Source organism: Neofelis nebulosa, chromosome 14, assembly GCF_028018385.1.
Source record: "Neofelis nebulosa isolate mNeoNeb1 chromosome 14, mNeoNeb1.pri, whole genome shotgun sequence".
Classification (NCBI taxonomy): domain Eukaryota; kingdom Metazoa; phylum Chordata; class Mammalia; order Carnivora; family Felidae; genus Neofelis; species Neofelis nebulosa.
The window spans coordinates 78,472,715-78,494,089 of NC_080795.1; the positions used below are offsets into that span (position 1 = coordinate 78,472,715).

The window sequence follows — 21,375 nt, forward strand, 5'->3', positions numbered from 1 at the left end:
TAAAACAGGGAGGGGGAGGGTTGGCGCCTTCACCTGGTCTCGTGGCCGGCAACGTGGCCATTGGAGACGGACAGCACTGGGGTGGCTGCCGGGAAGTCATGCTTAAGGCAGGCACCTGCGTTACAGAAAAGGAACCCCAGCTGTCAGGCGGCCCTACAGGGTAGCCTGCAAGCCTTGACTTTGCTTTGGGAGAGCAGGCGGTAGGCGGGGAAAGGCGGAGAGAGAAGGGGAACTTGCAGCGGTCCCACGATGGTGGGCGCTTGAACGGGAGTGGGGCCACGAACAGTGAGAAGCGGTCCCGTGTGGGGCGCGTGGCGACGGAAGGAAGCATCGGCAGGACTTAGGGAAGGGGTGAGCGCGGGCCGGTGAGGAAGGAGAAGGTACGGAGGGCGACGCCTGACTTTCGACTCGAGCATGCAGCCCGTGGTGGTTCCATGTACCTCATCGGTGAGCCCTGCACGGGGGAGGGGGGCCACGCTGAGGACGGAGACCCCAAATTCTGACGGAAGAATGTAGGGTAGAAGCAAAATGAATACGGACAAGGATCACTGTTGTGCTAAACGTTTACTACTTACGGTTCAGCTAAATAACGTGTTCTGAGTAGCCCGCATCTCAGGAGAACGCGTCCACCTGTCTGCAGCCATTCATATTGGCCTCCTTTCCTAACCAAGGCCGCTTCCTGCCGATGACAGGCCAGGGGGTGTGTTCTCACCAGGTCTGTCTTCTTAGGGGGCTGGACCCTTCCTCTCCCCGGGCAGAGGCGGGAATCAGAGAAGGGACACGCAGAGCTTATGCAGGGGCCTCATTCTTCCTGTCTCTGGGGCTTGATCAGCATCATCCTGCAGGTGCGTCCATTCAGTTAGACGCGAGATCTCTTACGTCTTTTTAAATTCGTTTTGCCACATGCGCTGGCAGGAACAGCAGAACGCCTAGTGGTTTCTAGGCTATAAGCAGGACAAACCGCCAGCTCATAAAATTAAGAACGTGTGTTATGGTAAGCTTTGGTTTTCCTTCTTCAGCTTCTTTTTTAAATGGTAACAAAGGAGGCACTGGTAGAATCTGTGTAAGAGACGAGGGAGGACTTTTTCTTTAATGTTCCGGATGCAGAAATCTCTCGCCCTCCTATCCCAGACTGGGTTGAGGCCCTCGTCATCCACGGTGGCGATGCTCGTTGCTTCAAGAGCGGCAGGTTGTTTCAGATTCCCAAGACTGCTTTTTTTTTTTTTTTTCACTGCTCCATCAGGCCTTGCCTCGCAAACCCCAACCAAAGAATCGTGGCAGGGAGAACACCAGTGGGTGATGATATCAGACCTACCTACGTCGCCTTAAACAAGTCCCCAAGCCTCTGGGGTCATATTTCCTCCAACTACAAAACGGGAGCAGCCATAATGTGACGTTTCTACAAGAAGGGGAAGAAAGCACTCAGCCCTGAGGCAGCCCCGTCCGCCAGGAAATCCCGACACCGGAGGAGAAAGAACACTCACTCGCCCCTCTTGGTGGCCCTCCTGAGCCGTGTGGCTTTTGGCAAGTTGCCTCTCCGCTTTGCAGATCCTTGATCTATAAACGGACATAAGACAGAACGTGGGCTAGCACGTGGCGGGGTACCCGCGGTGTTCATTCTGGGTGGGTAGTAGTTTCCTATGCTCTATAACAAATCCCGGAAACGTAGGGACTTAAAATGACACACACTTCTTTTCTCATGGTTTCCATGGATAAGGGTTGTGGGCGTGGCTTCACAAGCATCTCTGCAATCATGCTGTTGGGCGGACCGTGTTCTCCTTTGGAGCCCATAACCCTCTTCCAAGTTCACGTATCACTGGCAGAATTCAGCTTTTTGTGGTCGCAGGACCGAGATCCCTGTTTTCCTGATGGTCGTCAGCCAGGGACCGCTCTCAGTTCCTGCAGGGATCCCAAGACCTCCATCATTTTCAACAACATCCTTGGATATGGAGAGCTCCACTCCACTCCGTCCTCAGATGTGTGTTCCAGATAAAGCCGGTCCTTCAGACGGACCTGCAGGGCCCTTTTCCTTCTGACCTGCTTTCCTCCTGGGAAGATCCCCTGACCCAGAGCACCAGAGGTGGGGACGAGGACATGTTTTTCCCCGAGGGACAACCCTGCTGTATGAGTGGGGAGTGTGTGCGTGTGGGCAGAGGTAGGGGCATCGGGGCAGCCCCTAGGCTTCCTGTCTTGCCCTTTCTGGCATGCGGCCTTCACACTACAAGCGAGCTGGGATGGATGCAAGGTGGCCTCAGCATCCTCAGGCATCCAAGCCTGGAGCTGCCACTCTGCAAGTGGGGGCTGGGCGGGACAAGAAGGACCTGGTCCACCCAGCTGCACCTGCCTGGAATAGAGTTTCTGCGTCATGAACCTGAGGGGATAGAGACAAAAAAAAAAAATGCCGGCAGCCTGCCCTCCCAGGCTCAGCCACTGGTTTCTGGGGACAGGGGGATCCCCCATATTCCTGGCTGCACATGCCCAGGAAAGAGCTTCTGTAACAAGGAGCTGGGTGGAGGCAGCAAATTAGACTGTGTCTCAAATGCCACAGACGACCACTGTTCTTACTGAGGTTGAGCACATTTTCCTGAATGGGTTCTTCTCCATTTCTCTACTCCCGTAGGACAATTTCCAGAAACTTTTGACCCAGAAGCCCTTTACGTTCCCCTGAGTTTAGATGAACTTGAGGCAGACTTCCCAACTCTGGGTCTCTGACCTCCCTTTTCTTAAGTCATTTTCTTTGAAAAACCTGCAATTATAAATTCCGTCTCTGCTCCTTTGAGATGTGTGTCTTCTTAAAAACGTCTTGCCAGCTTCACAGTCCAGGAAAGTCTTTCTCGGGACCTGGGAACTTCCCTTTAAGATTCAATCATCAGAAAAGACAGCAGAGTTTAGGAGCCTCTGTGGACAGCTCACTCCAAGCGGCACAACCACCTCGGACCCTAACACAGGGGAGACCTTACTTTCCTTTGGACAAAGCCAGTGAGTAAACGCAGAGGTCCCACCGTCCTCTGTCCTAGTGTCCCTTCATCTGGGCTCTGGACTCTCTCCCCTTTGCAGTACCCTGGAAGGAAGGCTAACTTGCCTGTTCAACTTGGCCCAGGGCAGTTTTTGCTTTGACACTTTGAATGCTTGTGCTGTCTGATGTTTACCTGTTACAGAAGTGTTGTGCTGGGGAGACTGTTCCCTGAGACTCTTCTGCACGTCTGGGCCCCTTAGGCATGATCTGTACACTAGACTGAGGCAAGTCCCAGGGTCGTATGCCCCCTCTACGCCCTCGATGCCCGTCCCCAAAGCAGACTCCTGGCACAGGGTGGGTGAGTGCAGAATAGGGAACAGTTATGAAGCTCCACGGTCCAGGCCCTGAGCCCGGTTCTAGAGACTTCACAATGAGCAAAAGAGGCAGAGGTCAGAGCTGGCTGCATCAGGTCAGGTCTTGTAAGAAGTGTAGCTTTTGCCCTAAAAGTGGTAAGGAACCATGGAAGGGTATGAGACCAGAGGCAACATATCACATTTGTATTTTTATTTTATTTTTTAAGTTTATTTTTTTTATGTTTATTTATTTCTGAGACAGAGACAGAGCATGAGTGGGGGAGGGGCAGAGAGAGAGGGAGACAGAATCAGAAGCAGGCTCCAGGCTCCGAGCTGTCAGCACAGAGCCGGACGCGGGGCTCGAACTCACAAACCATGATGAGATCATGACCTGAGCTGAAGTTGGTCGCTCAACCAACTGAGCCACCCAGGCGCCCCTATTTTTTTTTTTTAAGAGAGGAAGAGAAAGTGTCAGCAGGGGAGGGGCAGAGAGAGATCCCAAGCAGGCTCCGCACTGTCAGTGCGGAGCCCAGCTCGGAGCTCAAACCCACGAACTGTGAGCTCATGACCTTAGCTGGAATCAAGAGTCGGACGCTTAACTGTCTGAGCCACCCAGGTGCCCCCACATCTGTATTTTTAAAAGCTGAATCTGTGAAATGAGCTTTCTACAAATGCAAGGGCTGATTTTTTTTTTCCCTATGGGCTCTGAGCCCAATAGGCACTTTCAATTACTCTGACTCCTTTCTAATTATCGTCCCTCCCTTCGGGAGGACAGGCCACTGGAGGCCCCGTTGGCACGAGTGACTGGACATGGGCATGAAGAAGAGAACACGGCCCAGAGCCTTTTCCATTTAATTTATTGGAAAATACCAATTAATTCATTGGAGAATATATTATTGGAAGGATTTAAGATAATATGAAAGCAGAAAGCAAATATTGACGTTCAACCTACAAGCCCAGGACTTAATGAGAACTCGTCAGACAACTGGTCTCACATTAAAGGGGCTCAGACGACCCTCGTGATCAAAATAGGAGTGAAAGCCCCTCTTTGGTTTTCAGGCGTATGTACATTTTTTTGAGGGACAGGTAGAGGCACGGAAATTTGGGACAGGAGGCTTTGCAAACACACCCCCTGCCCACCGACAGAGAAACACTGGGGTGACTGTGCCCTCGGGCTTGCCAGGGACAGCACACACCTCACCCAGACACATGGGGACCGTGGTGGCCACGGGGCCGGCACGGGGCTGGGGACGTGTCTCCTGGCCGCCCGTTCCCAGGCCAAGAGGCCGCTCTGTGTGGCCTGGGGCCACCAAGATGTTCTTCTGCACCTCAATTTTCTCGAGATAAGGTAGCTGAACAGATGCTTTAAGGGAAACTCTTGGTTCCGAAGGCACCAATGAGTCCGTATCGTAAGGAAAAAGGAACTGGTCTCAGCGTGGCCGAGGGCTCGAGAGCCCGGGAGAACCTTGGCTGATCCTTCTCAGTTTTGGAAACCCTGGCCCACAAGATGCTTCAGAGTGGCCAGTCCGTTATCCCCCGCACCTGCTACACGACACGTCAGAGCCTTTAACAAACTCTCTGGAATAAGCCTATTCATTTAACATAAAAGTAAATAAAGATGGATAAGGAAAGAGAAAAGTGGAAACGATTCCAGCAGTGTGGTTTCTAAGAGCACAGACTCTGGACCCAGATGCCCTGAGGCAGATTCCTGCCGCCCCCCCCCACCCCCCCCCCCCCCCCCCCCCCCCCGTCCAGCTCTGTGTGGCCCGCAAGTTAGACTTTGAGTTTCAGTTTGGGGAATGATGTCCACTCACATTTCATGGAGTTTTGAAGATATGGCATAACGCCTATGTTTACTTAACACCAAAACAAAAAGACTAAGAGAGTGAAGAGCAGGTGTCACAGGAAGTCCTGCTGTCCACGGGGGCCTGCCCAGTGCAGAAGTGATGTTCTCTGGTGTGAGGGGAAAGGTGGAGTATACGTCCTTTAAAACCAACCACCCCAGGGGCTCTGCCGGTTAAGTTCCGCCTTCAGCTCAGGTCAGAATCTCACGGTTCATGAGTCTGAGCCCCACGTTGGGCCCTGTGCTGACCGCTCAGAGCCTGGAGCCTGCTTTGAATTCTGTGTCTCGCCCTCTCTCTGGCCCTCCCCCCCACTCTCTCTCTCTCTCTCTCTCTCAAAAATAAACATTAAGTAAATAAATAAGACCAACCACCCCGCACCCCAGTCCACTTGAGGTAAGCAGAATCCCTTAGTGCTGCTGAGTCTCAGCAGACCTGAGACCTGAGTCTCAGCCTTCAAAACAACATGCGGGCCGAGGGGCAGGCAGGCACGGGGCCAGCGCTGGCGTGCACCGAGCCTCCCTCTTGGGACCACGGCATCCGACTGCCTTTGTCTGGTCAGCCAGCCTAAGGCCACTGTCGGCCACCCAGATGTTCAGTGAGCCAGCTGGATCCCACGCAAGGTATTTGGCAGAATTCTCGGCACATGACGATATCCATCAGTACAATTAATACCACTGAAAAACACACACGTAAGAAAACCAGAAAGTAGACTATGGTTGTTCTTAGAGACATGCCCAGTTTCCTGGCAACCCACCTGCTCCAGGGGCAGCATCGATCCAGCACCTGTCTGCCTGACGGATGTGCTCTGTCTGGTGAGCACCGGGCCATAGCCTGCAGCTTGTCTTAGACTCTCTGCTTCTCTTTGCTGTGCTACTTAGAGCATTAATTGAATATTAAGCCGTCTTTTTTGGCCCCAGCGCGGTTCCTCTGTTGCCCGCTGTATGCACGCACTCTCCCCCATTCCAGACAGAACACCGTGCCCCGCTGGGGTCTGACCTCCAGCCAGCTCCCACCCCACACCCTCCCAAATTCTCATCTCACGGTGGTCCTCACGGATCTCCGGACAGATCCCCACCCGCCTGTACCTTCGCAGACTATTTCCAGTGACTGCGCCCCATCCTCCACAGCCCCCATCTGCAAAATTCTGTGTCTTCGTTCACGGCTGGGACATACCTCACCCTCGTTGTAAACCTCCTCCACCCTCCCCTCCATCTGCCCTCAGCATCTTGATCTTCTATGCCTCGGTGTCCCTAGAGCACTTTGCACATCAAATCACCTTAGATTACCTTTGGGTCCAAGTTTATCCTTCTGTATGAATGATGGGACAGTAAGGAGGAAGCACTAATATTTACAGATTCCCTCAAGAGGCAAAAATGTCAGCCATACCTTACAGATGCAAAGACTCTAGAAATGTGCGTGAGCCCGGGAAGGAAGTGGAGGGAGTTTAGAAAGTGTCTTTGCAAAGCACTGCAGTTCTAACCATGCACATGGAGCCTGATTCTCCTGGGGTGGGACACAGGGGGCCAGGGTCAGGGAAAGCGTTACATTATGTCTTTCTTTTACAACATCTTATACAAGCATAGAGCTGGTGCACCTGCTGCCTCTGCAGAAATAGGATGTTGGGCCAAGAGATCTTGCTCAGCTGCTGTTTGGCTAGGTCCATCTAGAATTGTCTCTGAGATTTAAATGACATTTTGTTTAGTATTTTTAACAGGGGAGAAAATAGAGGTGTGAAAGGGTTACATTTAGGGGGATGAACTTGCCTTAACTTAAAAGCTTGTTTCAGTGGAAAATAAAATGGTGCACGTTGCTTGTAGGAGCTGAGGTCCAAGAAGGAGACAGGAGGGGGCTGCTTCAGGCAGGACACTTGTCCCCTGAGCCGGGCTGGGAGCCTGGGGAGAAGGCTGTCCCTGTGTCCCAGACCTGCTCTGGCACCTTGGGAACAGCAGGACTGGGCAGCCTCCACTGCTTATCTGGGCTCTCATGGGGGTCAGATCAGCAGGGGCCCTAGAGAGAAAACTGAAGGACAGGGACAAGGTCATAGGACCAAGAGGTGGGGAACTGATCTCCCCACAACCTTTGGGCTATGTAGCTTATGTAGGTTATCGCTGCTGCGTTACAGATGAGGAGCTAGAAACCAACCTAAAAAGGTCAATCCAAGCTTTGCTTCTCATTAACAGTCCAACGGTCATTCCTTCTAGAAGTTTCCAATCTGATGGGGAGAAAGAGCCAAACTCTTAATAATACAAACAGGCATTAGTAATATTATTAATTATTACTAGCAATAATAGTTATAAGCGATCAATACTGTTACCACGTAACATGATGTGCACTCAGAGACCAAACAATAATAGTCTAAGGAAAAGAGAGGAAAGATCATTGTGACGCGAGGCAGCAGGGAAAAGTTTCTGAAGCAGGCAGTAATATAAAAACATCACCTTTGGTCATTTATCAGGGCCGTTGTCACCGTAAGCTCCCGCGATAGGAGACAGGCTTCATTAAGGCAGGCCTCCTGCTGGCGTTGGCAAGTGATTCCGTAAAGTGCCTAAAACGGAACCTGGAAAGTGGTTGGTTTTCCATAAATATTTGTGAAACCAGAGAATGACTGGGTCCTCCTGCCCGTCTCCTAAGGATTCCCTTTGCCCCACAGGCAGCAGGGGGTTCCGTGGAAATGAGAGGAGCAGACACCCTATTTTAGAGGGGAGTCGGGCGCCCCGTCCGAGAAGGCAAGCTTCTAGCTCCCTGCGCAGCTAGGTCCGTTGGGAGAGCAGCCTCTCCTTACACGGACGGAGGCGGGGACTGCACCCCCCGCGCCTCCATCGCGATAAATTCCTTCACCCTCTTAGTCCTGGCTAAAAATCCAAAAAGGTCTTGCTGCCCCTCCCCGATTCTAGCTTCCTGACTTCCACGCTCCTCTCTCGCTCCCCCAAATAAACTTCCAACCGTTCCTCGTTCCCGCTCAGATTCCAAGTGTGCGGGCACAGCCGGGGAGCTGAACCTCCCGGCCGCCGCGGGTGCCCTATTCGCTAGTCTTCGGGCGCCCCCTGCAGGCCGTGCCCAGCTGTCTCTGCCGGTGCCGCCGGCACCGCTCAGGTGCGTGACCCAGGCGGCGGGTGGGGGCTCCCCACAGCTGTATCCCTGCGGCCTCCGGGCTGTTCCCCCTCCCCCGTGGAGGAGAGGGTAATAATAGGAGAATGGTGGCGAGGACCCGGGTGCTGAGACAGGGCTGGTTAGAGACGCCCAGGGAGGCGGCCAGCTGCAGCCCTTTCTGCTGCATTGGTTAGCCCGGGAGCATTAGCACCTACCGTGAGCCAAAGCCCATCCATGCATTCATTCACTCACGCATCAAGTTCTGATTAAAGCCGTACTATGTGCCAGGGCACGGGAATTCAGAAGTTGAAAGCAGAGCAAAACACAAAAACAAATCCCTCCTTCATGGAGCTGGCGCTCTAGTGAGGAAAGACAACAAATAACATAAATAAGTAAGACAGCACATTTGAGGGTGCTAAGTGCCCACGGGGAGAAAATGTGGCGCAGGAAGGGGGCGATGGAGTGTCTGGGGTCCAGGTGGGGAGCCGGGAGGCTCCAGATCAGGAGAACTGGGAAAGCCTCGCTAATGGGGCAACTCTGCAGGAAAGGCCGGAGGGAAGGGCAGGAGCGAACTTGGAAGGAGTGAGCAGCGAATGCAGTGGTGTGCTGGTGGGGGCCCACGTGCTGGACAGGAGAGACCAAGGCCAGGGGAAGAGGTGTGCAGGGGAGGGAAGCAGATTAGGTGGGAGAGGGACAAGGGGCCAGATGAAGCAGGGTCTTATAGGTTACTCTAAGGAGGAGATGAAGTGCCTCGGAGACCAATTCCAAGCTCCAGTGTGAACCCAGGCACGTTGCTTAACCAGTGTTCTCAGCTCTGAGACACGGACAGGAATACTGGTTCGGGGGATTAAGAAAGTGCCTGGCCAGCTGTCCGACACCAAAGGGGTGTCCAGTGGATGCTCTCGGGCCAGGGGACAAGGACGTGCCCATGCACGCTCCCCTACGTGTCACATCTGCACACTGACTTAGGGTCTCTGAACCGGAAGCCTGAGGCACGTGGTGAATTGGTTCAAACTGTCCTCCTCTCCTGCCTCCCATTCCTTCTGCGCCAAGGTGCCCTCCTGCCTCCTTACTGCCTGCCCCCCGGCTGCTGTTCTTAGCCACCGCTCCAAAAATTTCTTCATCTGCATCTGCACTGATGGAAAGTACCAGTAGACCCAGGAGGGGACCCGGGGAATGCAGTGCTGTTCGTTGCATTTATTCCCTCCTGGTCCTGCCTTCCAGAGCCTGGTGAGGGTCCCCCAGGTTGATGGGCACGGGCACTGGTGAGGGTCCCCCAGGTTGATGGGCACGGACACTGGTGAGGGTCCCCCAGGTTGATGGGCGAGGGCACCCTTGTAGTCTGTGGTAACTGCAGTGCACCTTTCCTGACACTTTCAAGCATCGGTTTCAGGTTCCAGAGACTCTTAAAACGTTTGCCTAAAATTAGAGCCGGATGTAAGTCTTGTCTTCCCCAAGGATTATCGTGGAAACAGGGGATTAATGTCTTAAGCCTCCTGGACTCCAAGTTTCTTTCTGTCCAAATTGGGGACAATCCCATCCGCTCCCCCTATTCCACGGGCTTGTCTGAACAATGAATATAAAGAACCTTTTAAAAACACATAGAATATAAATGCAGGAAGAGTGTCTTTAAGCTGTGATTGTTTAAACGAACCCCTTTTACCCCAAGTCACATGTTTCTGAACTCCCCTCGTTCGGGGGTCCTGACCTTGGCTTAGATGCAGAGTCCTCAGCACCGCGCGGGATCCCAGGACTGTGGCTTCTCCTGATCCCAGAGAGACTGGAATCAGGGACCCATCCAAGGCAGGTCCAGGGGCTGGTCAGCTTGCTGCCCCCTCCGTGGCGAGCCCCCTCCCACCACTGCCCTGCTTCGCGGTGACGCGGCACTTGCTGGGGCTGACTCTGACTTTCCGCTCCTGGGACTACTAATGCCGGAGGCTCGCTACATTCTCCAGCTTGGAGTCCAGAGAGCTCCTTGGTGGTTTGGCTAATTTTCCCCACCCCCGTTCTGCCCGTCTGCCCATCTACAGAAGGTCTGTCCTTGGCTCCGTTGTCCATCCTCGGTCCCGTGGGCTGTGGCCGCCGGGGTGCGGACACCAACCACAGAACTGCCCAGGGGCTCCTTTTCAGTCAGGGGCTGTAGTCCTGACCCTCATCCTGGCCCACCTCTCAGCAAAGCAGGAGACAGGACCCTCCCACCCACGTGGCCCTCCAGACACGCTCAACCAAGCTGCATCCAGAGACCAAGAATGCATCGCTCCAGAGGCATTTTGAAAGAGCGGCTCTGGTGGTTCAAAAGCCCAAGTAATCTGGGTGCCTCGACTGCCGGGACAAAGACCCAGGTGTTCTGTTCACTGAATAACGCCTTGATCCTCCGAGGATCCCGTTTGGAGTCCCTTCCCTGCTCGGATCGGCCACCCCGGGAAACCCGAGGCCCTTCCTACAGTGTGCATCCTAGAAATAACACCCATGCCCCAAACGTCCTCTCCACACACATAGAAATAATTCCCTCAGCCCTAACTACATGCCTAGAGGGTGGCTACGGTGCGTCCCATAAACACACAGTCCTGGCAAAAGAAAGTCCAAAGATTTTATTATTGTTGTTGTTCATCATCTATACACATCACGAGCTGCACAAAATGCCAACCAAAGAGCAAATGTAGAAAAATAGTGGGATTATATTGGCACTATGGACTTTGTTATTTCACTATCGTTGTTTTGCAGACAGTGTGCGAGGGTGTGCACGGGAGACGATGATCGTTGTATACAGACATCGTCACCAGAATAGATACGCGTTAGGAGTTCACAGTGACATCAAGCTGTACATTCAAGTTCTTTTTCAGAGAAAGGGACCATGCAAAAGACCCTGCCTCTCTTTGCCTTCTGCAATGTAGAGGGTCGCATTGGAAAACTAAAGAAACCTGGAATAAAATAAAATAAACTCCAGAATCCTGTGCGGGCTGATCAACAGACACAAGCCACAGGCTCGCTCTGGGAGTCAGATCTGAGTGTGACATTGCTCACAGACACTACTGCTGTGCCTTTTGTCTATTTGATAAGCGATGTTGGTCTATTCATTGGAAAAGAAGTAGTAAGACGAGGTAAGACTAGTCACAGAGTGTCCAGTGACTTTGGACAACAGACGGGTGGGGACAATGCCGCTCAAGTGGTGGTGTTTCTTGACAGGTCGGGCTGTCACACGCACCATCCAGCTTCTCCTTTGTGACTTTCCTAACTTGACGCTGACCTGGGGATGGTGGCCCCAACGAAGCTATGAGATTCTACCTGAGTGGCATGGCAGAGATCACCACAGCATCTCACTGGGGCTGGTTTTCTGTTCCAGAGCCTGTAGAGATGCCCAGACTCCCATGCCAGGAGGGATCTGTCTTCATGGGCACTGGGTTGATGGTATTCTCAATGTTTCCTACGTGTTCTCTTGACTCATTACTCTATCTACACGAACATTCTTCCATTTATGTGGGTGTCTGTTCCCCCTACTAGATTATAAATTCTTTAAGGGCAGGGTCCTGTCTGAAAAATTTGTGTAGTCACTGGTGCTTAGTATAGAACCAGGCAGAGACTAAACAGTGTTGGAAAAGGAATGCATTCGGGAGTAAGTTACAGGAAAACGGTGAATGAAGCGAAAATCACAGACTTTCATATGAGGTTACATTCAGACAAGACAGTAGGTGGGACAAAATGAAGTGCTCTCTTTAAAGGAAAAACAAACAAACAAACAAAGACATGTGCCGGTTACCGGACGTACCTGGATTATTATTAAACTTTGCGGAACAAGAAGCATAAAACGGTATTTTCCCAAACGCGGTAAATTTAACCTTGGGCTAAAAGACATTTCAAGATGTCTTCTCAGTTCGATGCAATTAAAACATTCTGAGTGACATTTACAGAATTCAAACTTCCCAGAGTCTTACATTAATGTAATATTGTTCTCAGCTGTGTGCCAAGTCCTTGCCTTTTCTTACCGCTCAACAACGCTACCCTGAGCAAGAAAACAGCTTTACTCCATAGATCATCTAATTAGGTACTGAACTGAGCTGGAAAACTCCACCTTGGAGGCCCCTGGAATCACAATGCAACGTTCTGAATGCTGGAAGCTTAAGCCTGACACTTCATAGGCGATCCCCCCACCGCAAGGCATCATGTACGAATCACTTTGAGGCCGGCTGTGTAGAAAGTTTCTCAGTGTATTACAGAGAAAATTCCCTCTAGCCAAATTTTTGCCATAAAACATTCCTAAGCTACCCGCCCCCAAATTTTAAAACACCCACTCGACACAGCCACTGTTTCAGACTCTGTTTTCCCTTTCTCCTCTGCCCCTCAACTATCTCTTAAAGTACTTTCAGATCTATTTTATAGCTAAGGAAACTTGACCCCGTCCCCACTGGCTTAAAAGCATGCCCCGGAGACATAATGGCTCTTCCCATTTAAGTAAAACTTCCAATGTGATGTCTGAGCTCATGAAACTACTTTGCTCTTGCAGATTCGGAAGGTTACAGGGGAAACATGGACCAATGTCAAACCCTCCCTGCATCAGAATCAGCTGCTATGGATTGGCGAAGGGGTTAGAGAAGAAAACGTGAGCTTCCGAAGAGGAACGAGCCCTTCCAGAAAATACTTGCTGAACCCCAACTCCGTGCCAGGCAATGGTGAGGGCAGCAGGGACACAGTGTCTATGCATGGTTCCTGCTCCCAAAAAGCATGTACACGTGCGGGAGACCTACAAGGATACAGATGACATCGTGACAATGAATGAGAAAGGAGCGGTTCCTGGAATCCTAAGAAAACGTATCTCTGACGGTAGGACAAGGAGCCCAGATTCATCGGGAAGCAGGGATGAACAGGCCACGAAGCATCTGGTGCATGCTTGAAGCCCACAGCACAGGAATTGATCCCCGGGTGAATATTCCAGTGTGGGAGTAGCAGGTGTAAATGCAAGAGGGCAGTCTAGCACAACAGTGGAAGGAGAGGCATTACGATTTGGGAAGAGTGGATGTGGGCTAGCGGGACTGAGAGCCTCAAGATGGTGGCGGAGGGACACAGAAGGCCAGCCGACCACCAGACCGTGCTCACTGACCACACTTTCTAAGCCCACCTCTGTCACAGAACCATGCTGTCTGCCATCCAGTCCGCTGGCTCGGAAGGTGTCTCCTCCAGCATTATGTTCTAGTGGAAAGCTCACAAGAGTGTGGCTTAGACAATGCAGACTGAGCCCGGGCATGGATTTTCACAAGATGGGTGGCTTTTGCGATTTGTGAACTTCTCTGGGTTGGAGGAATCACGGCCTCACAGATGACATAGAGGCTCGGGGACCAAACCTTGAGTCCGCCTCTCCTGAGCCGTGAGACCCTTGTTAAGTAAAGTGTAACCAGCATCGTTTGTATGTTGTGTGGCTGTGAAACGAAATCCTCTGCGTGAAAGTCCTCGCCGACAAACGTGGAGCCCTGCACGCTGTTCCCGTTCCTTTGCTCCTTCATTTGGTAAAAAGGAGCAGATCAGAGCTGAGGTTTGGTTTAGCTCCAGAAGCTCTGAGTCTGTGATGAAGCATGAAGGCTTGAGTCTGAGGACGATTTTAAAGCCATATAATCACAACCACATCTATGGAATGAAAGCACACACATTCTGCACCTCACACCGTGGCTGTGAAGAGATCACAAATGGGAAACAGCCTGTTTCAGACATTAACGAAGCATGACTCAGCAGCATCCACACATTGACATTTGGTCCAGAAGTCCAGCTCTAGACCGGGGATAGTCCTTTGTGGGACAGAAGGCACCGGGGCCCTTTTCCCTAAAATGAAAATTGGTGTAGAGAGTTCAGCCCACTGTGAAGCAAAGCATATTATTCCCATTCACCTGAAAAGACGCGGGAAGGGAATGGCTTTGCTGTGCTAGCTTTTTAATAGCACTTTCTAGAGACATCTCTAGCATTATGCATCATGCTGAGGTACCACGGACAAAGCCCTCCCCCCCCCCCAAAAAAGGGAACGAAAAAGTAACAGAACAAAAGAAAAAGGAAAGGAGGAAGGGACACAGAAAGACTTGTAACGTCACTGAAGTTCATCCCTGCTTTGTGACACGTGGATGGAGACCCGTGTGCACAATCCGGAGGATTCCAGAAGGGCAAAGCTGAGGATTCTAACCATCAGACAGAGCCTGGAGGAAAAATTCATTGTTCCTCCTCCAACGTGGAGGTCCCATGGCGTTAATTTCAAAACTAACAGTGAAAAATTAAACAGTAAATTTTATTATCCCCCCCTAGACCCTTTTAGTGTTTATTTAGGATTGCATGATTTATGCTAATAGCTGCATAGTCCAGTTCGGCACCCAGCACAAAATAGGCACTCAATAAGGCATGGGAAGAGGAAGCAAATGAAAAAAGAAGAAACAAACGACATGGATGCAGGTGTTAGCATATGCTGCTTTGCTCCATCAGTTAAAGACGGACACACATCCTCCCTAAGGGTGTTGGAATGGATACCTCACACGAATGACACAAGAAACCACAACTCTCCCTCTCTGTGTCATTGCCATGTGTTTTTACAGAACCTGTGCAACGGTACACAGCAGCCCCGGTTATCGCCAATGCTCAGAAATATACTCTATGAAACCCAATCAAATGGCGTCCCAAGAGCAGACTTTCAATTCAATGGGTATGACTTGGAGGGATGCCATCATCTCGCATAAGTGAGGGCTCACTGATACTTGGTCACATCCTAGCCCTTTTCAATGTTTTCGGTCTTCACGGAAAAACCTGGATAACACGCTATTTTCTAGTTTGTTCCTTCCCCTTCACATACTGTGTTGGCGCACCACCACCACCACCCCCAGCCCCATGGGCTCCTTCCGAACTGGCCTTTGCCACCTCACCATGCCTGTGGCTTTCTGCATTCTACCCTCCCCTCTCACACACACTCCATCAAGAGGGGCTGCTTTGCTTTTGTTTCCTTGTGCTTTGTGACCCATGCCTGGTCCGTGGGCAGCTGTTAGGAAATATCCACGACCAAATGAAGGGCTGTAGCTCTGGGCAAGTTACCTCAACCTGGTGGGGCTGCAGATTGTGCAGTTGTCAATGAAGGGCTCCGTACGTTCCCCGCCCACATAAACATCATCTGATCGGGGCGCCCGGTGGCTCAGTCGGTTGAGCATCTGACTCCTGGTTTGGGCTTAGATCATGATCTCGAGGTTGCAGGAGTTCAAGCCCCCTGTTGGGCTCTGCGCTGAGAGCACAGAGCCTGCTTGGGATTCTCTCTTTCCCTCTCTCCTTGCCCCCCACCGCCCCGCTTGTGCTGTCTCTGTCTCTCTCAAAATAAATAAATAGACTTAAAAAAATAAAAATCAAATGATCAAGAGCGATCAGTGTGGTCACCCCAAATACCAGTGCAGGAATCTCACCTGATTGTTTCCATGCACGAAAAGAAAAGGAGAAAAGCAGAAAATCGTAACAATAATGATAATTGCAATAGTTTTACCAAACTGCCATTCCCTCCAGCTTTCTCTCCACGAGAAGCCGGGAAGACACGTCCACTGTCTTCGGAAGTGAGCCGGGGGGAGCAGACGTGGCCCTGGGCGTCCCGTAAGACAGAGGGTTGGGTCTGTCCTAGGAGTTAATCCAGGGGAAGGACATGAACACAGGGTTGACAGAGGCCCCGCCTCTGAAACTCTCCTACTAGTGTCAACAGCAAAAATTTCCTCCTGAAGGAGAAGAGAGTCTGGCGTGGTGGCTGACCTCTCACGCCCCTGCTCTGTCACTCTGGGACCCGGACACAGTCTCCATAAGCCCGTCCAGTGTGCCGAAGGTCCTGGCCCTCTCTCCTCGAGGCTTTCGGTCATTCCGTTCCCTGCCCGGGGGGTTCCCTACAACCCATCTTCCCCAGGCCAAGCCTTACTCAGCCCTGTGTCTGGCTTTCGACATCCTACCTTGCACGAGGCTGTTCCTGACCCCACACACCTCCAGTGTGGGCTGCGTATCTCTCCTCTGAGCACATTCTGATCCCTACCCCCGGGGGGTGCCGACCTACGTCACCTTCCCATCTGAGCAGACTATGAGCTGCTCAATCTTACCTGGACCTCCTAGCACAGCAGGCCCTCAAGACACACTTGCTGAATGAATGAATGATGAATGAATGAAATGATGAATGAATGAAACGATGAAGGAATGAATTGGTGAATGAGCGCCCTTGGCGGTGACCAGCTATGCAGAGCAAATATCTCACTCACATCCTTTTCCAGGCCATGAAGACCGGCCCTCCAGCACTGCCTTGCACCTGCCCGTGCCTCACCTTCCATCTATCCGGTTTTCATAACAAGGCTGTGTTCTTCAAGGGCAGGGACTGTGCCTTCTATCTCTGCTCGCATCTGGCATGGCCGGAAGTCCCCCTGCACCCACCTGGGGAGCGCGGTCACCAGCAGGAGCCCATCCTCTCCCCTCCTTCTCCCTGGGGCTCACCTTCTCCAGAGCTTTCAACCTGCCATCGAGGTATTAGTCCTGCCCCTAGGTGACGCTAGGTTCACGCCTGCTTCTTGGATATATTTGGCTTGTGAACAACCAATTCCAGTTGATCTCAATAGTAGCGATGTTTATTTCTAACTACTTCTGAGAGACTTAACAAATCGTAAAAACAAAAAACATAAAATACGCTGAGAATGAAAACATACTAGACCATTATCTTGGCAGGCATTTTGTTTATAATTTTTATAATAAATAATATAATGTCCCTGTTTTACATTTTATATATATATATTTATGTGTGTGTATATATATATATATATATATATATATATTAGATATCTATACTTCAATAGAAAGAGACATAAAAAAGCCTTTCAAATGAGGCATGACGCACAACACTGGACACTCTTATTTACAATATAGAGATGTAATTTCTACACAATATAATAGATGCTCAGAGGCCAGAGAGGGTTTACAAAGACAGTAGATCACCCCTGTAAAAGAGGGGTGCACCATGCAGCTGGACGTTTATTGCCATTAGTTCTTACCGTGTCCAGACAGCATATTGAAGTTAAAAATGGCATCTGGTTATTGGAAAAGACGATGGTCATCAGATTCCCCCTGGCTCCATAACCACTGGCTACACGGTCTGCAAATGACCAGGGAGTGACGAGCTTTGCTGATGGGTGTTGGAAACACAAAATGAAATGCTCTCATCGGAGGGGCTCTGCATTTGGCCAAAAAGGAGAAGTTGCTACAAACGTACAGTCCTGCACTGACCATGAACACTCGTCTAGACCAGGAAACACCACATCATGGGCTCCACTGCGGGAACGGATTCCTCCTGGGTTATACGCTGGGTCGGCACCATTCGTTGAGTAATCAGAGTCTATGTACATCGGGAACTTGGAAAATGACCCTCAGGACTTACTGATCCCATACGGGTTAAGCCTAGGACACAGAGAAAGTTCGCAGAAGACCCACAGAGAAGCCCTAACTCCGTTGTGTGAAAGTCTGCCTTTGTGGCTCATTCAACTCCACCCCCCGCACCCGCCTTCTCCTTTCACAAGGAACCCAGGAGTCTACGATCCTGCAAAGTTGCCCATCTGCATTGGTTTCTCGTTGGTCTGCATTTGTTTTGTAAAGTCGCACTGTTAATATGTGAGGACTAAAATATCAGATGAGCCAAGATCTGCTTGGTTTTATGACCATGGCACTGGTGACCCAAGGTCACGGTCCAGGTGCTGGGACCGGGAATCTGGTCGCAGGTGATTTTCCACACTTTAGAAGGGGATTTTGCAGAAACAGGAGCCTCTGTCTCCTGAAGATGGGTCTCTGTGTTAATCATCCCTACTGTCCTGGTCCACGTGTTCCTTTAGTACAACTAGGTGATTCTCTGGCCTTCCTTTAGGCCAAGAGTCTACACAGTCTATGAGACCATATCAAACATCCCGGTGATTTTCAAAACTTCCCTTAAGTCATTTGCCACTAACTATTTAAGCTGGGTCCGCAATCTGGCTGTTGTCCTCCTCTCTGATCTCACTGTTGTCCCTGTCGTCCATTGGTTTTTATCAATGGTGACCTCTCCTAGCCCTTTATTTTCCTAAGGCAAGAAGACATTTCTATGGAAAGATAACCAGCACCTTCTTAGAGCTCCCCTGAGGTTTGTAATCCAGCACTCCTCCGTTTAGATGTTTCTCCTTCCACGGAGAGAAGCAGCGGCTGGCCATGGTAATGGTTTTATTTGTATTATTATTTTTTTTTTTTTGCAGTTGCATCAAATGCTAACACAGCATTTCTTTGGAGGTGTATCAGCAGAAGCCTGACGCATGTGCATTAATCCCAGCTCCCCCTTCCGCTTTACCCCTTAGATTTACCCTAAGTCCGTTTTCCTGACTACAGACAGAGATTTAAGCAATCACAGAAGTAACCTGTGGGCCAGGGCTCTGCATAGACAGTCTGGAGAAGCAGGTGAAGCAATGAGTTCACCTCGTCCCCTGTAGTTACTTCTCTTTGTAACAAACCTGCATCAGAGCATCACCATTACCCCCCGCCCATACTTTACATCACCCAACAGAAGTGGAGCTTCTAACGAAACAGAAGTGGAGTTTATAAAGCATTCCTTTGCCCCTTGTTGAGAAGACATGAGGAGAGAATGATCGCGTGGGCATCACACTGTCTCGAACGAGTGGCACATGTGAATCTATCGAGGATTGTATGTACACAAATATGTTCCACTTCTGCACAGAGATTAACCTGAGTTCTGAAATGCTTGTATGCACTTAATTGAATCAGAATGATAAAGCTATGAGCTAGAAACATACTGGACAAACCTAGTAAATCAAGAACGATCTCTCTGGGAGCCGGTGGTGGATAAAAAGGTGGGCTCGCCAACTCCCAAGTATTCTGTTGTTTTATTTTGTCATAGTCTCCCTCCATATCTTGAAGGAGACTCCAGGTGGCTAGACAGGTTCGGGCAAAGTCTTGTCTTCTGCGTTACTGTACTGGTTCAGCTTTCCCACATCTCCAAAATGGAAGCACCTCGAATGGCCGGTCCCACCCCACCCTCCTTGCCTTGGTGCCTTCCTCTCCGAGCTCTTCCTGGAGTGGCAGCGGGCTGTACAAGGACGTCTCAGCTAAAGCTCTCGCGGATCGCCAGGCTTCCGGCAAGGCCCCCGCCCCCTACTACTTGAAGTACTTGAGCCCCGCCACCAGGAAGAACTTCTCCAGGAAGAGCTCTGAGTCCAGCACGGCGATGTGGGCGGCGCGGCCAATCAGGGCGTTGGCAGTGTTGGGCAAGGCGTGGAACACGTTGTGTCGGATCAAAGTGCAGTCCTTGGCCTCAACCAGAGGGCGCAGAAGGTTATTGATCATCTCCGCGTACACGGGCCCTGGGAGGAGGGGAGAAGGAGGTGAAGTCGGGGCAGAACCGGCCAGTGGGATCTGGAGAAAAACACTGGGCCTGCTGGGTCCCCATCCCAGGAGGGGGGACATCCCAGTGCCCTCAAAGGCGCTGTCGATTTCACGAATTTACTTGGGCTTTTTACATCAGAAAGCCGGGGGAGGGGGGCACCTGGGTGGCTCAGTCAGTTAAGCATCTGACTGCAGCTCAGGTCATGATCTCACGGTTTGTGAGTTCGAGACCCGCTTCTCTCTCTCTCTCTCTCTCTCTCTCTCTCTCTGCCCCTCACTAACTTGTGCCCTCTCTCTTTTAGAAAAAACAAAATCCATATAAAAAAACAATCAGAAAGTTGGTTAAAAAAAAAACATTACATGTGGCTTACCCGTGTGTCTGTCTTTGAGGGCAGTTTTGCACATCTCGATCCGGGCTGAATGAAATGGCACGTAGCGATCTTGGGGAGAAGCTACCAGCACGACATTTTTAAAATACTGCAGACCTGAAGGAGCCGGGAGGGTGCCTTTCACCAGGCGGCTCCCCCTGCCCTCCTGGTTCGCACACACTCTGTGAACTTGCCCCGGGAGAGGGGAAGAGGGAAGACCAGCTGGCTGTGGCACTGTTGTCCCATTAGCCACAGATGCTGAAGGGACACACGGAGAGAGCTGCTCTCAAGGGGGGGGAAGGGGAGCTGCAGGCAGGTGACAAGGGAACCTCTCTGGGCAGCGGCACTGAGTGCATAAGGAAGAAAGCCAGTGTTGACTCCACCTTCTCAACGGGGACAGCCCCTACCTGCGGGGCTCATCCCGTCACCCACAGGAGGAAGACGGCCTCTGAACGTGCCTCACTGCCTGCAGCCGGTCTCCGGTGCTGGGACAGGGGGGCCGAATGGCACAGCATGTCCCTTCGTCCTCAGACTCCAGCACGGGCCAGCAGACACTGCCTCCCAGGCCCTCAGCCCGGTGCCCCTCCAGCAAGGTGGGACCTCTCATCCCAGGTCACATCCCATGACCACCCGCTGGGGCCAGCCTGCCTCAGTGGCTGGCGGATACAGGGCAGGACCGTAAGGACCAGCCACGTGCCCCATCTCAGGACAGCTCTGCAGGGTCAGCCCAGCTCCTGAGCTCTCTGTGCCGACCACACCGTTGTCCAGCTTCCCCTCTGCCCTCCTTGCCCCCCGGGGCCGGGGGGAGTCCGGAAGGCTCGGCGTGGCACAGACACGCGGTGGACAGGACTTGCCCGGGGACCCACACCAGGCGGCAGCCACGCCGGACTCACATTCAGACAGGTGCAGACACATCAGCAGGGGCAGTGTTCACAGGACCACGGGGAGGGGGACACGGGACCGAGGCTGCGCCAGGCTGGCCTGCCCGGCAGGACTGAGCAGGCCACCCGGTCACCTCTCTGCTCCCTCCCTGGACACACAGACCACTGCTGCTCTCTGCTCATTCCCACAGCACAGATGGGGACTTCAACACCTCTGTGCGTCTCCTAGTCCACTGGGGGCGAAGGTGTGACTTCAGCCCTGCCTGGGACAGACTCCTGTCTCCCCCTGCACCGCCTACCCGAATGGACAGTGCTTATGTGCCCTTTCTGTGGGGGGATCCCGACCTGGGAAGGAGCAGACCCAGGGCTTGTGACTGGGGCACAGACGGCTTGGCAGGAAGTAGCAGCCACAGCTTCTGTGTGCCGAGAGGACCCCTATGCACACCTCAGCTGGTCTTTGGCGCCCTTCCTCGGGGGCAGCTGAGTTTGTGAGTCGCTGTC

The 21,375-nt window shown here is 51.8% G+C and overlaps 1 protein-coding gene and 1 long non-coding RNA gene across 7 annotated transcripts in view; both read right to left on the reverse strand.

Annotated features, from left to right (window-relative positions):
- Positions 1–6,675: 6,675 nt before the first annotated feature.
- LOC131494691 (uncharacterized) lies at positions 6,676–8,266 on the reverse strand. Its single transcript, XR_009253559.1, has 3 exons — positions 7,592–8,266; positions 7,296–7,365; positions 6,676–7,172 (listed from the first exon to the last, which is right to left on the reverse strand). It is a non-coding gene; the product is annotated as an uncharacterized LOC131494691 (long non-coding RNA).
- Positions 8,267–10,819: 2,553 nt separating this feature from the next.
- Positions 10,820–21,375, reverse strand: part of FAM135B (family with sequence similarity 135 member B) — a 293,649-nt gene continuing 283,093 nt past the window's right edge. For 4 of the 6 annotated variants that reach the window (XM_058699170.1, XM_058699172.1, XM_058699171.1 and 1 more), the window contains exons 19-20: positions 19,997–20,110; positions 10,820–19,603 (exon numbers count right to left, since the gene is read on the reverse strand). In XM_058699170.1, coding sequence (XP_058555153.1) covers positions 19,398–19,603; positions 19,997–20,110 — 320 coding nt within the window. In that variant the 3' untranslated portion in view covers positions 10,820–19,397. The remainder of the gene's footprint in view (positions 19,604–19,996; positions 20,111–21,375) is intronic. The other 2 variants (XM_058699175.1, XM_058699176.1) reach the window with 2 other exon arrangements.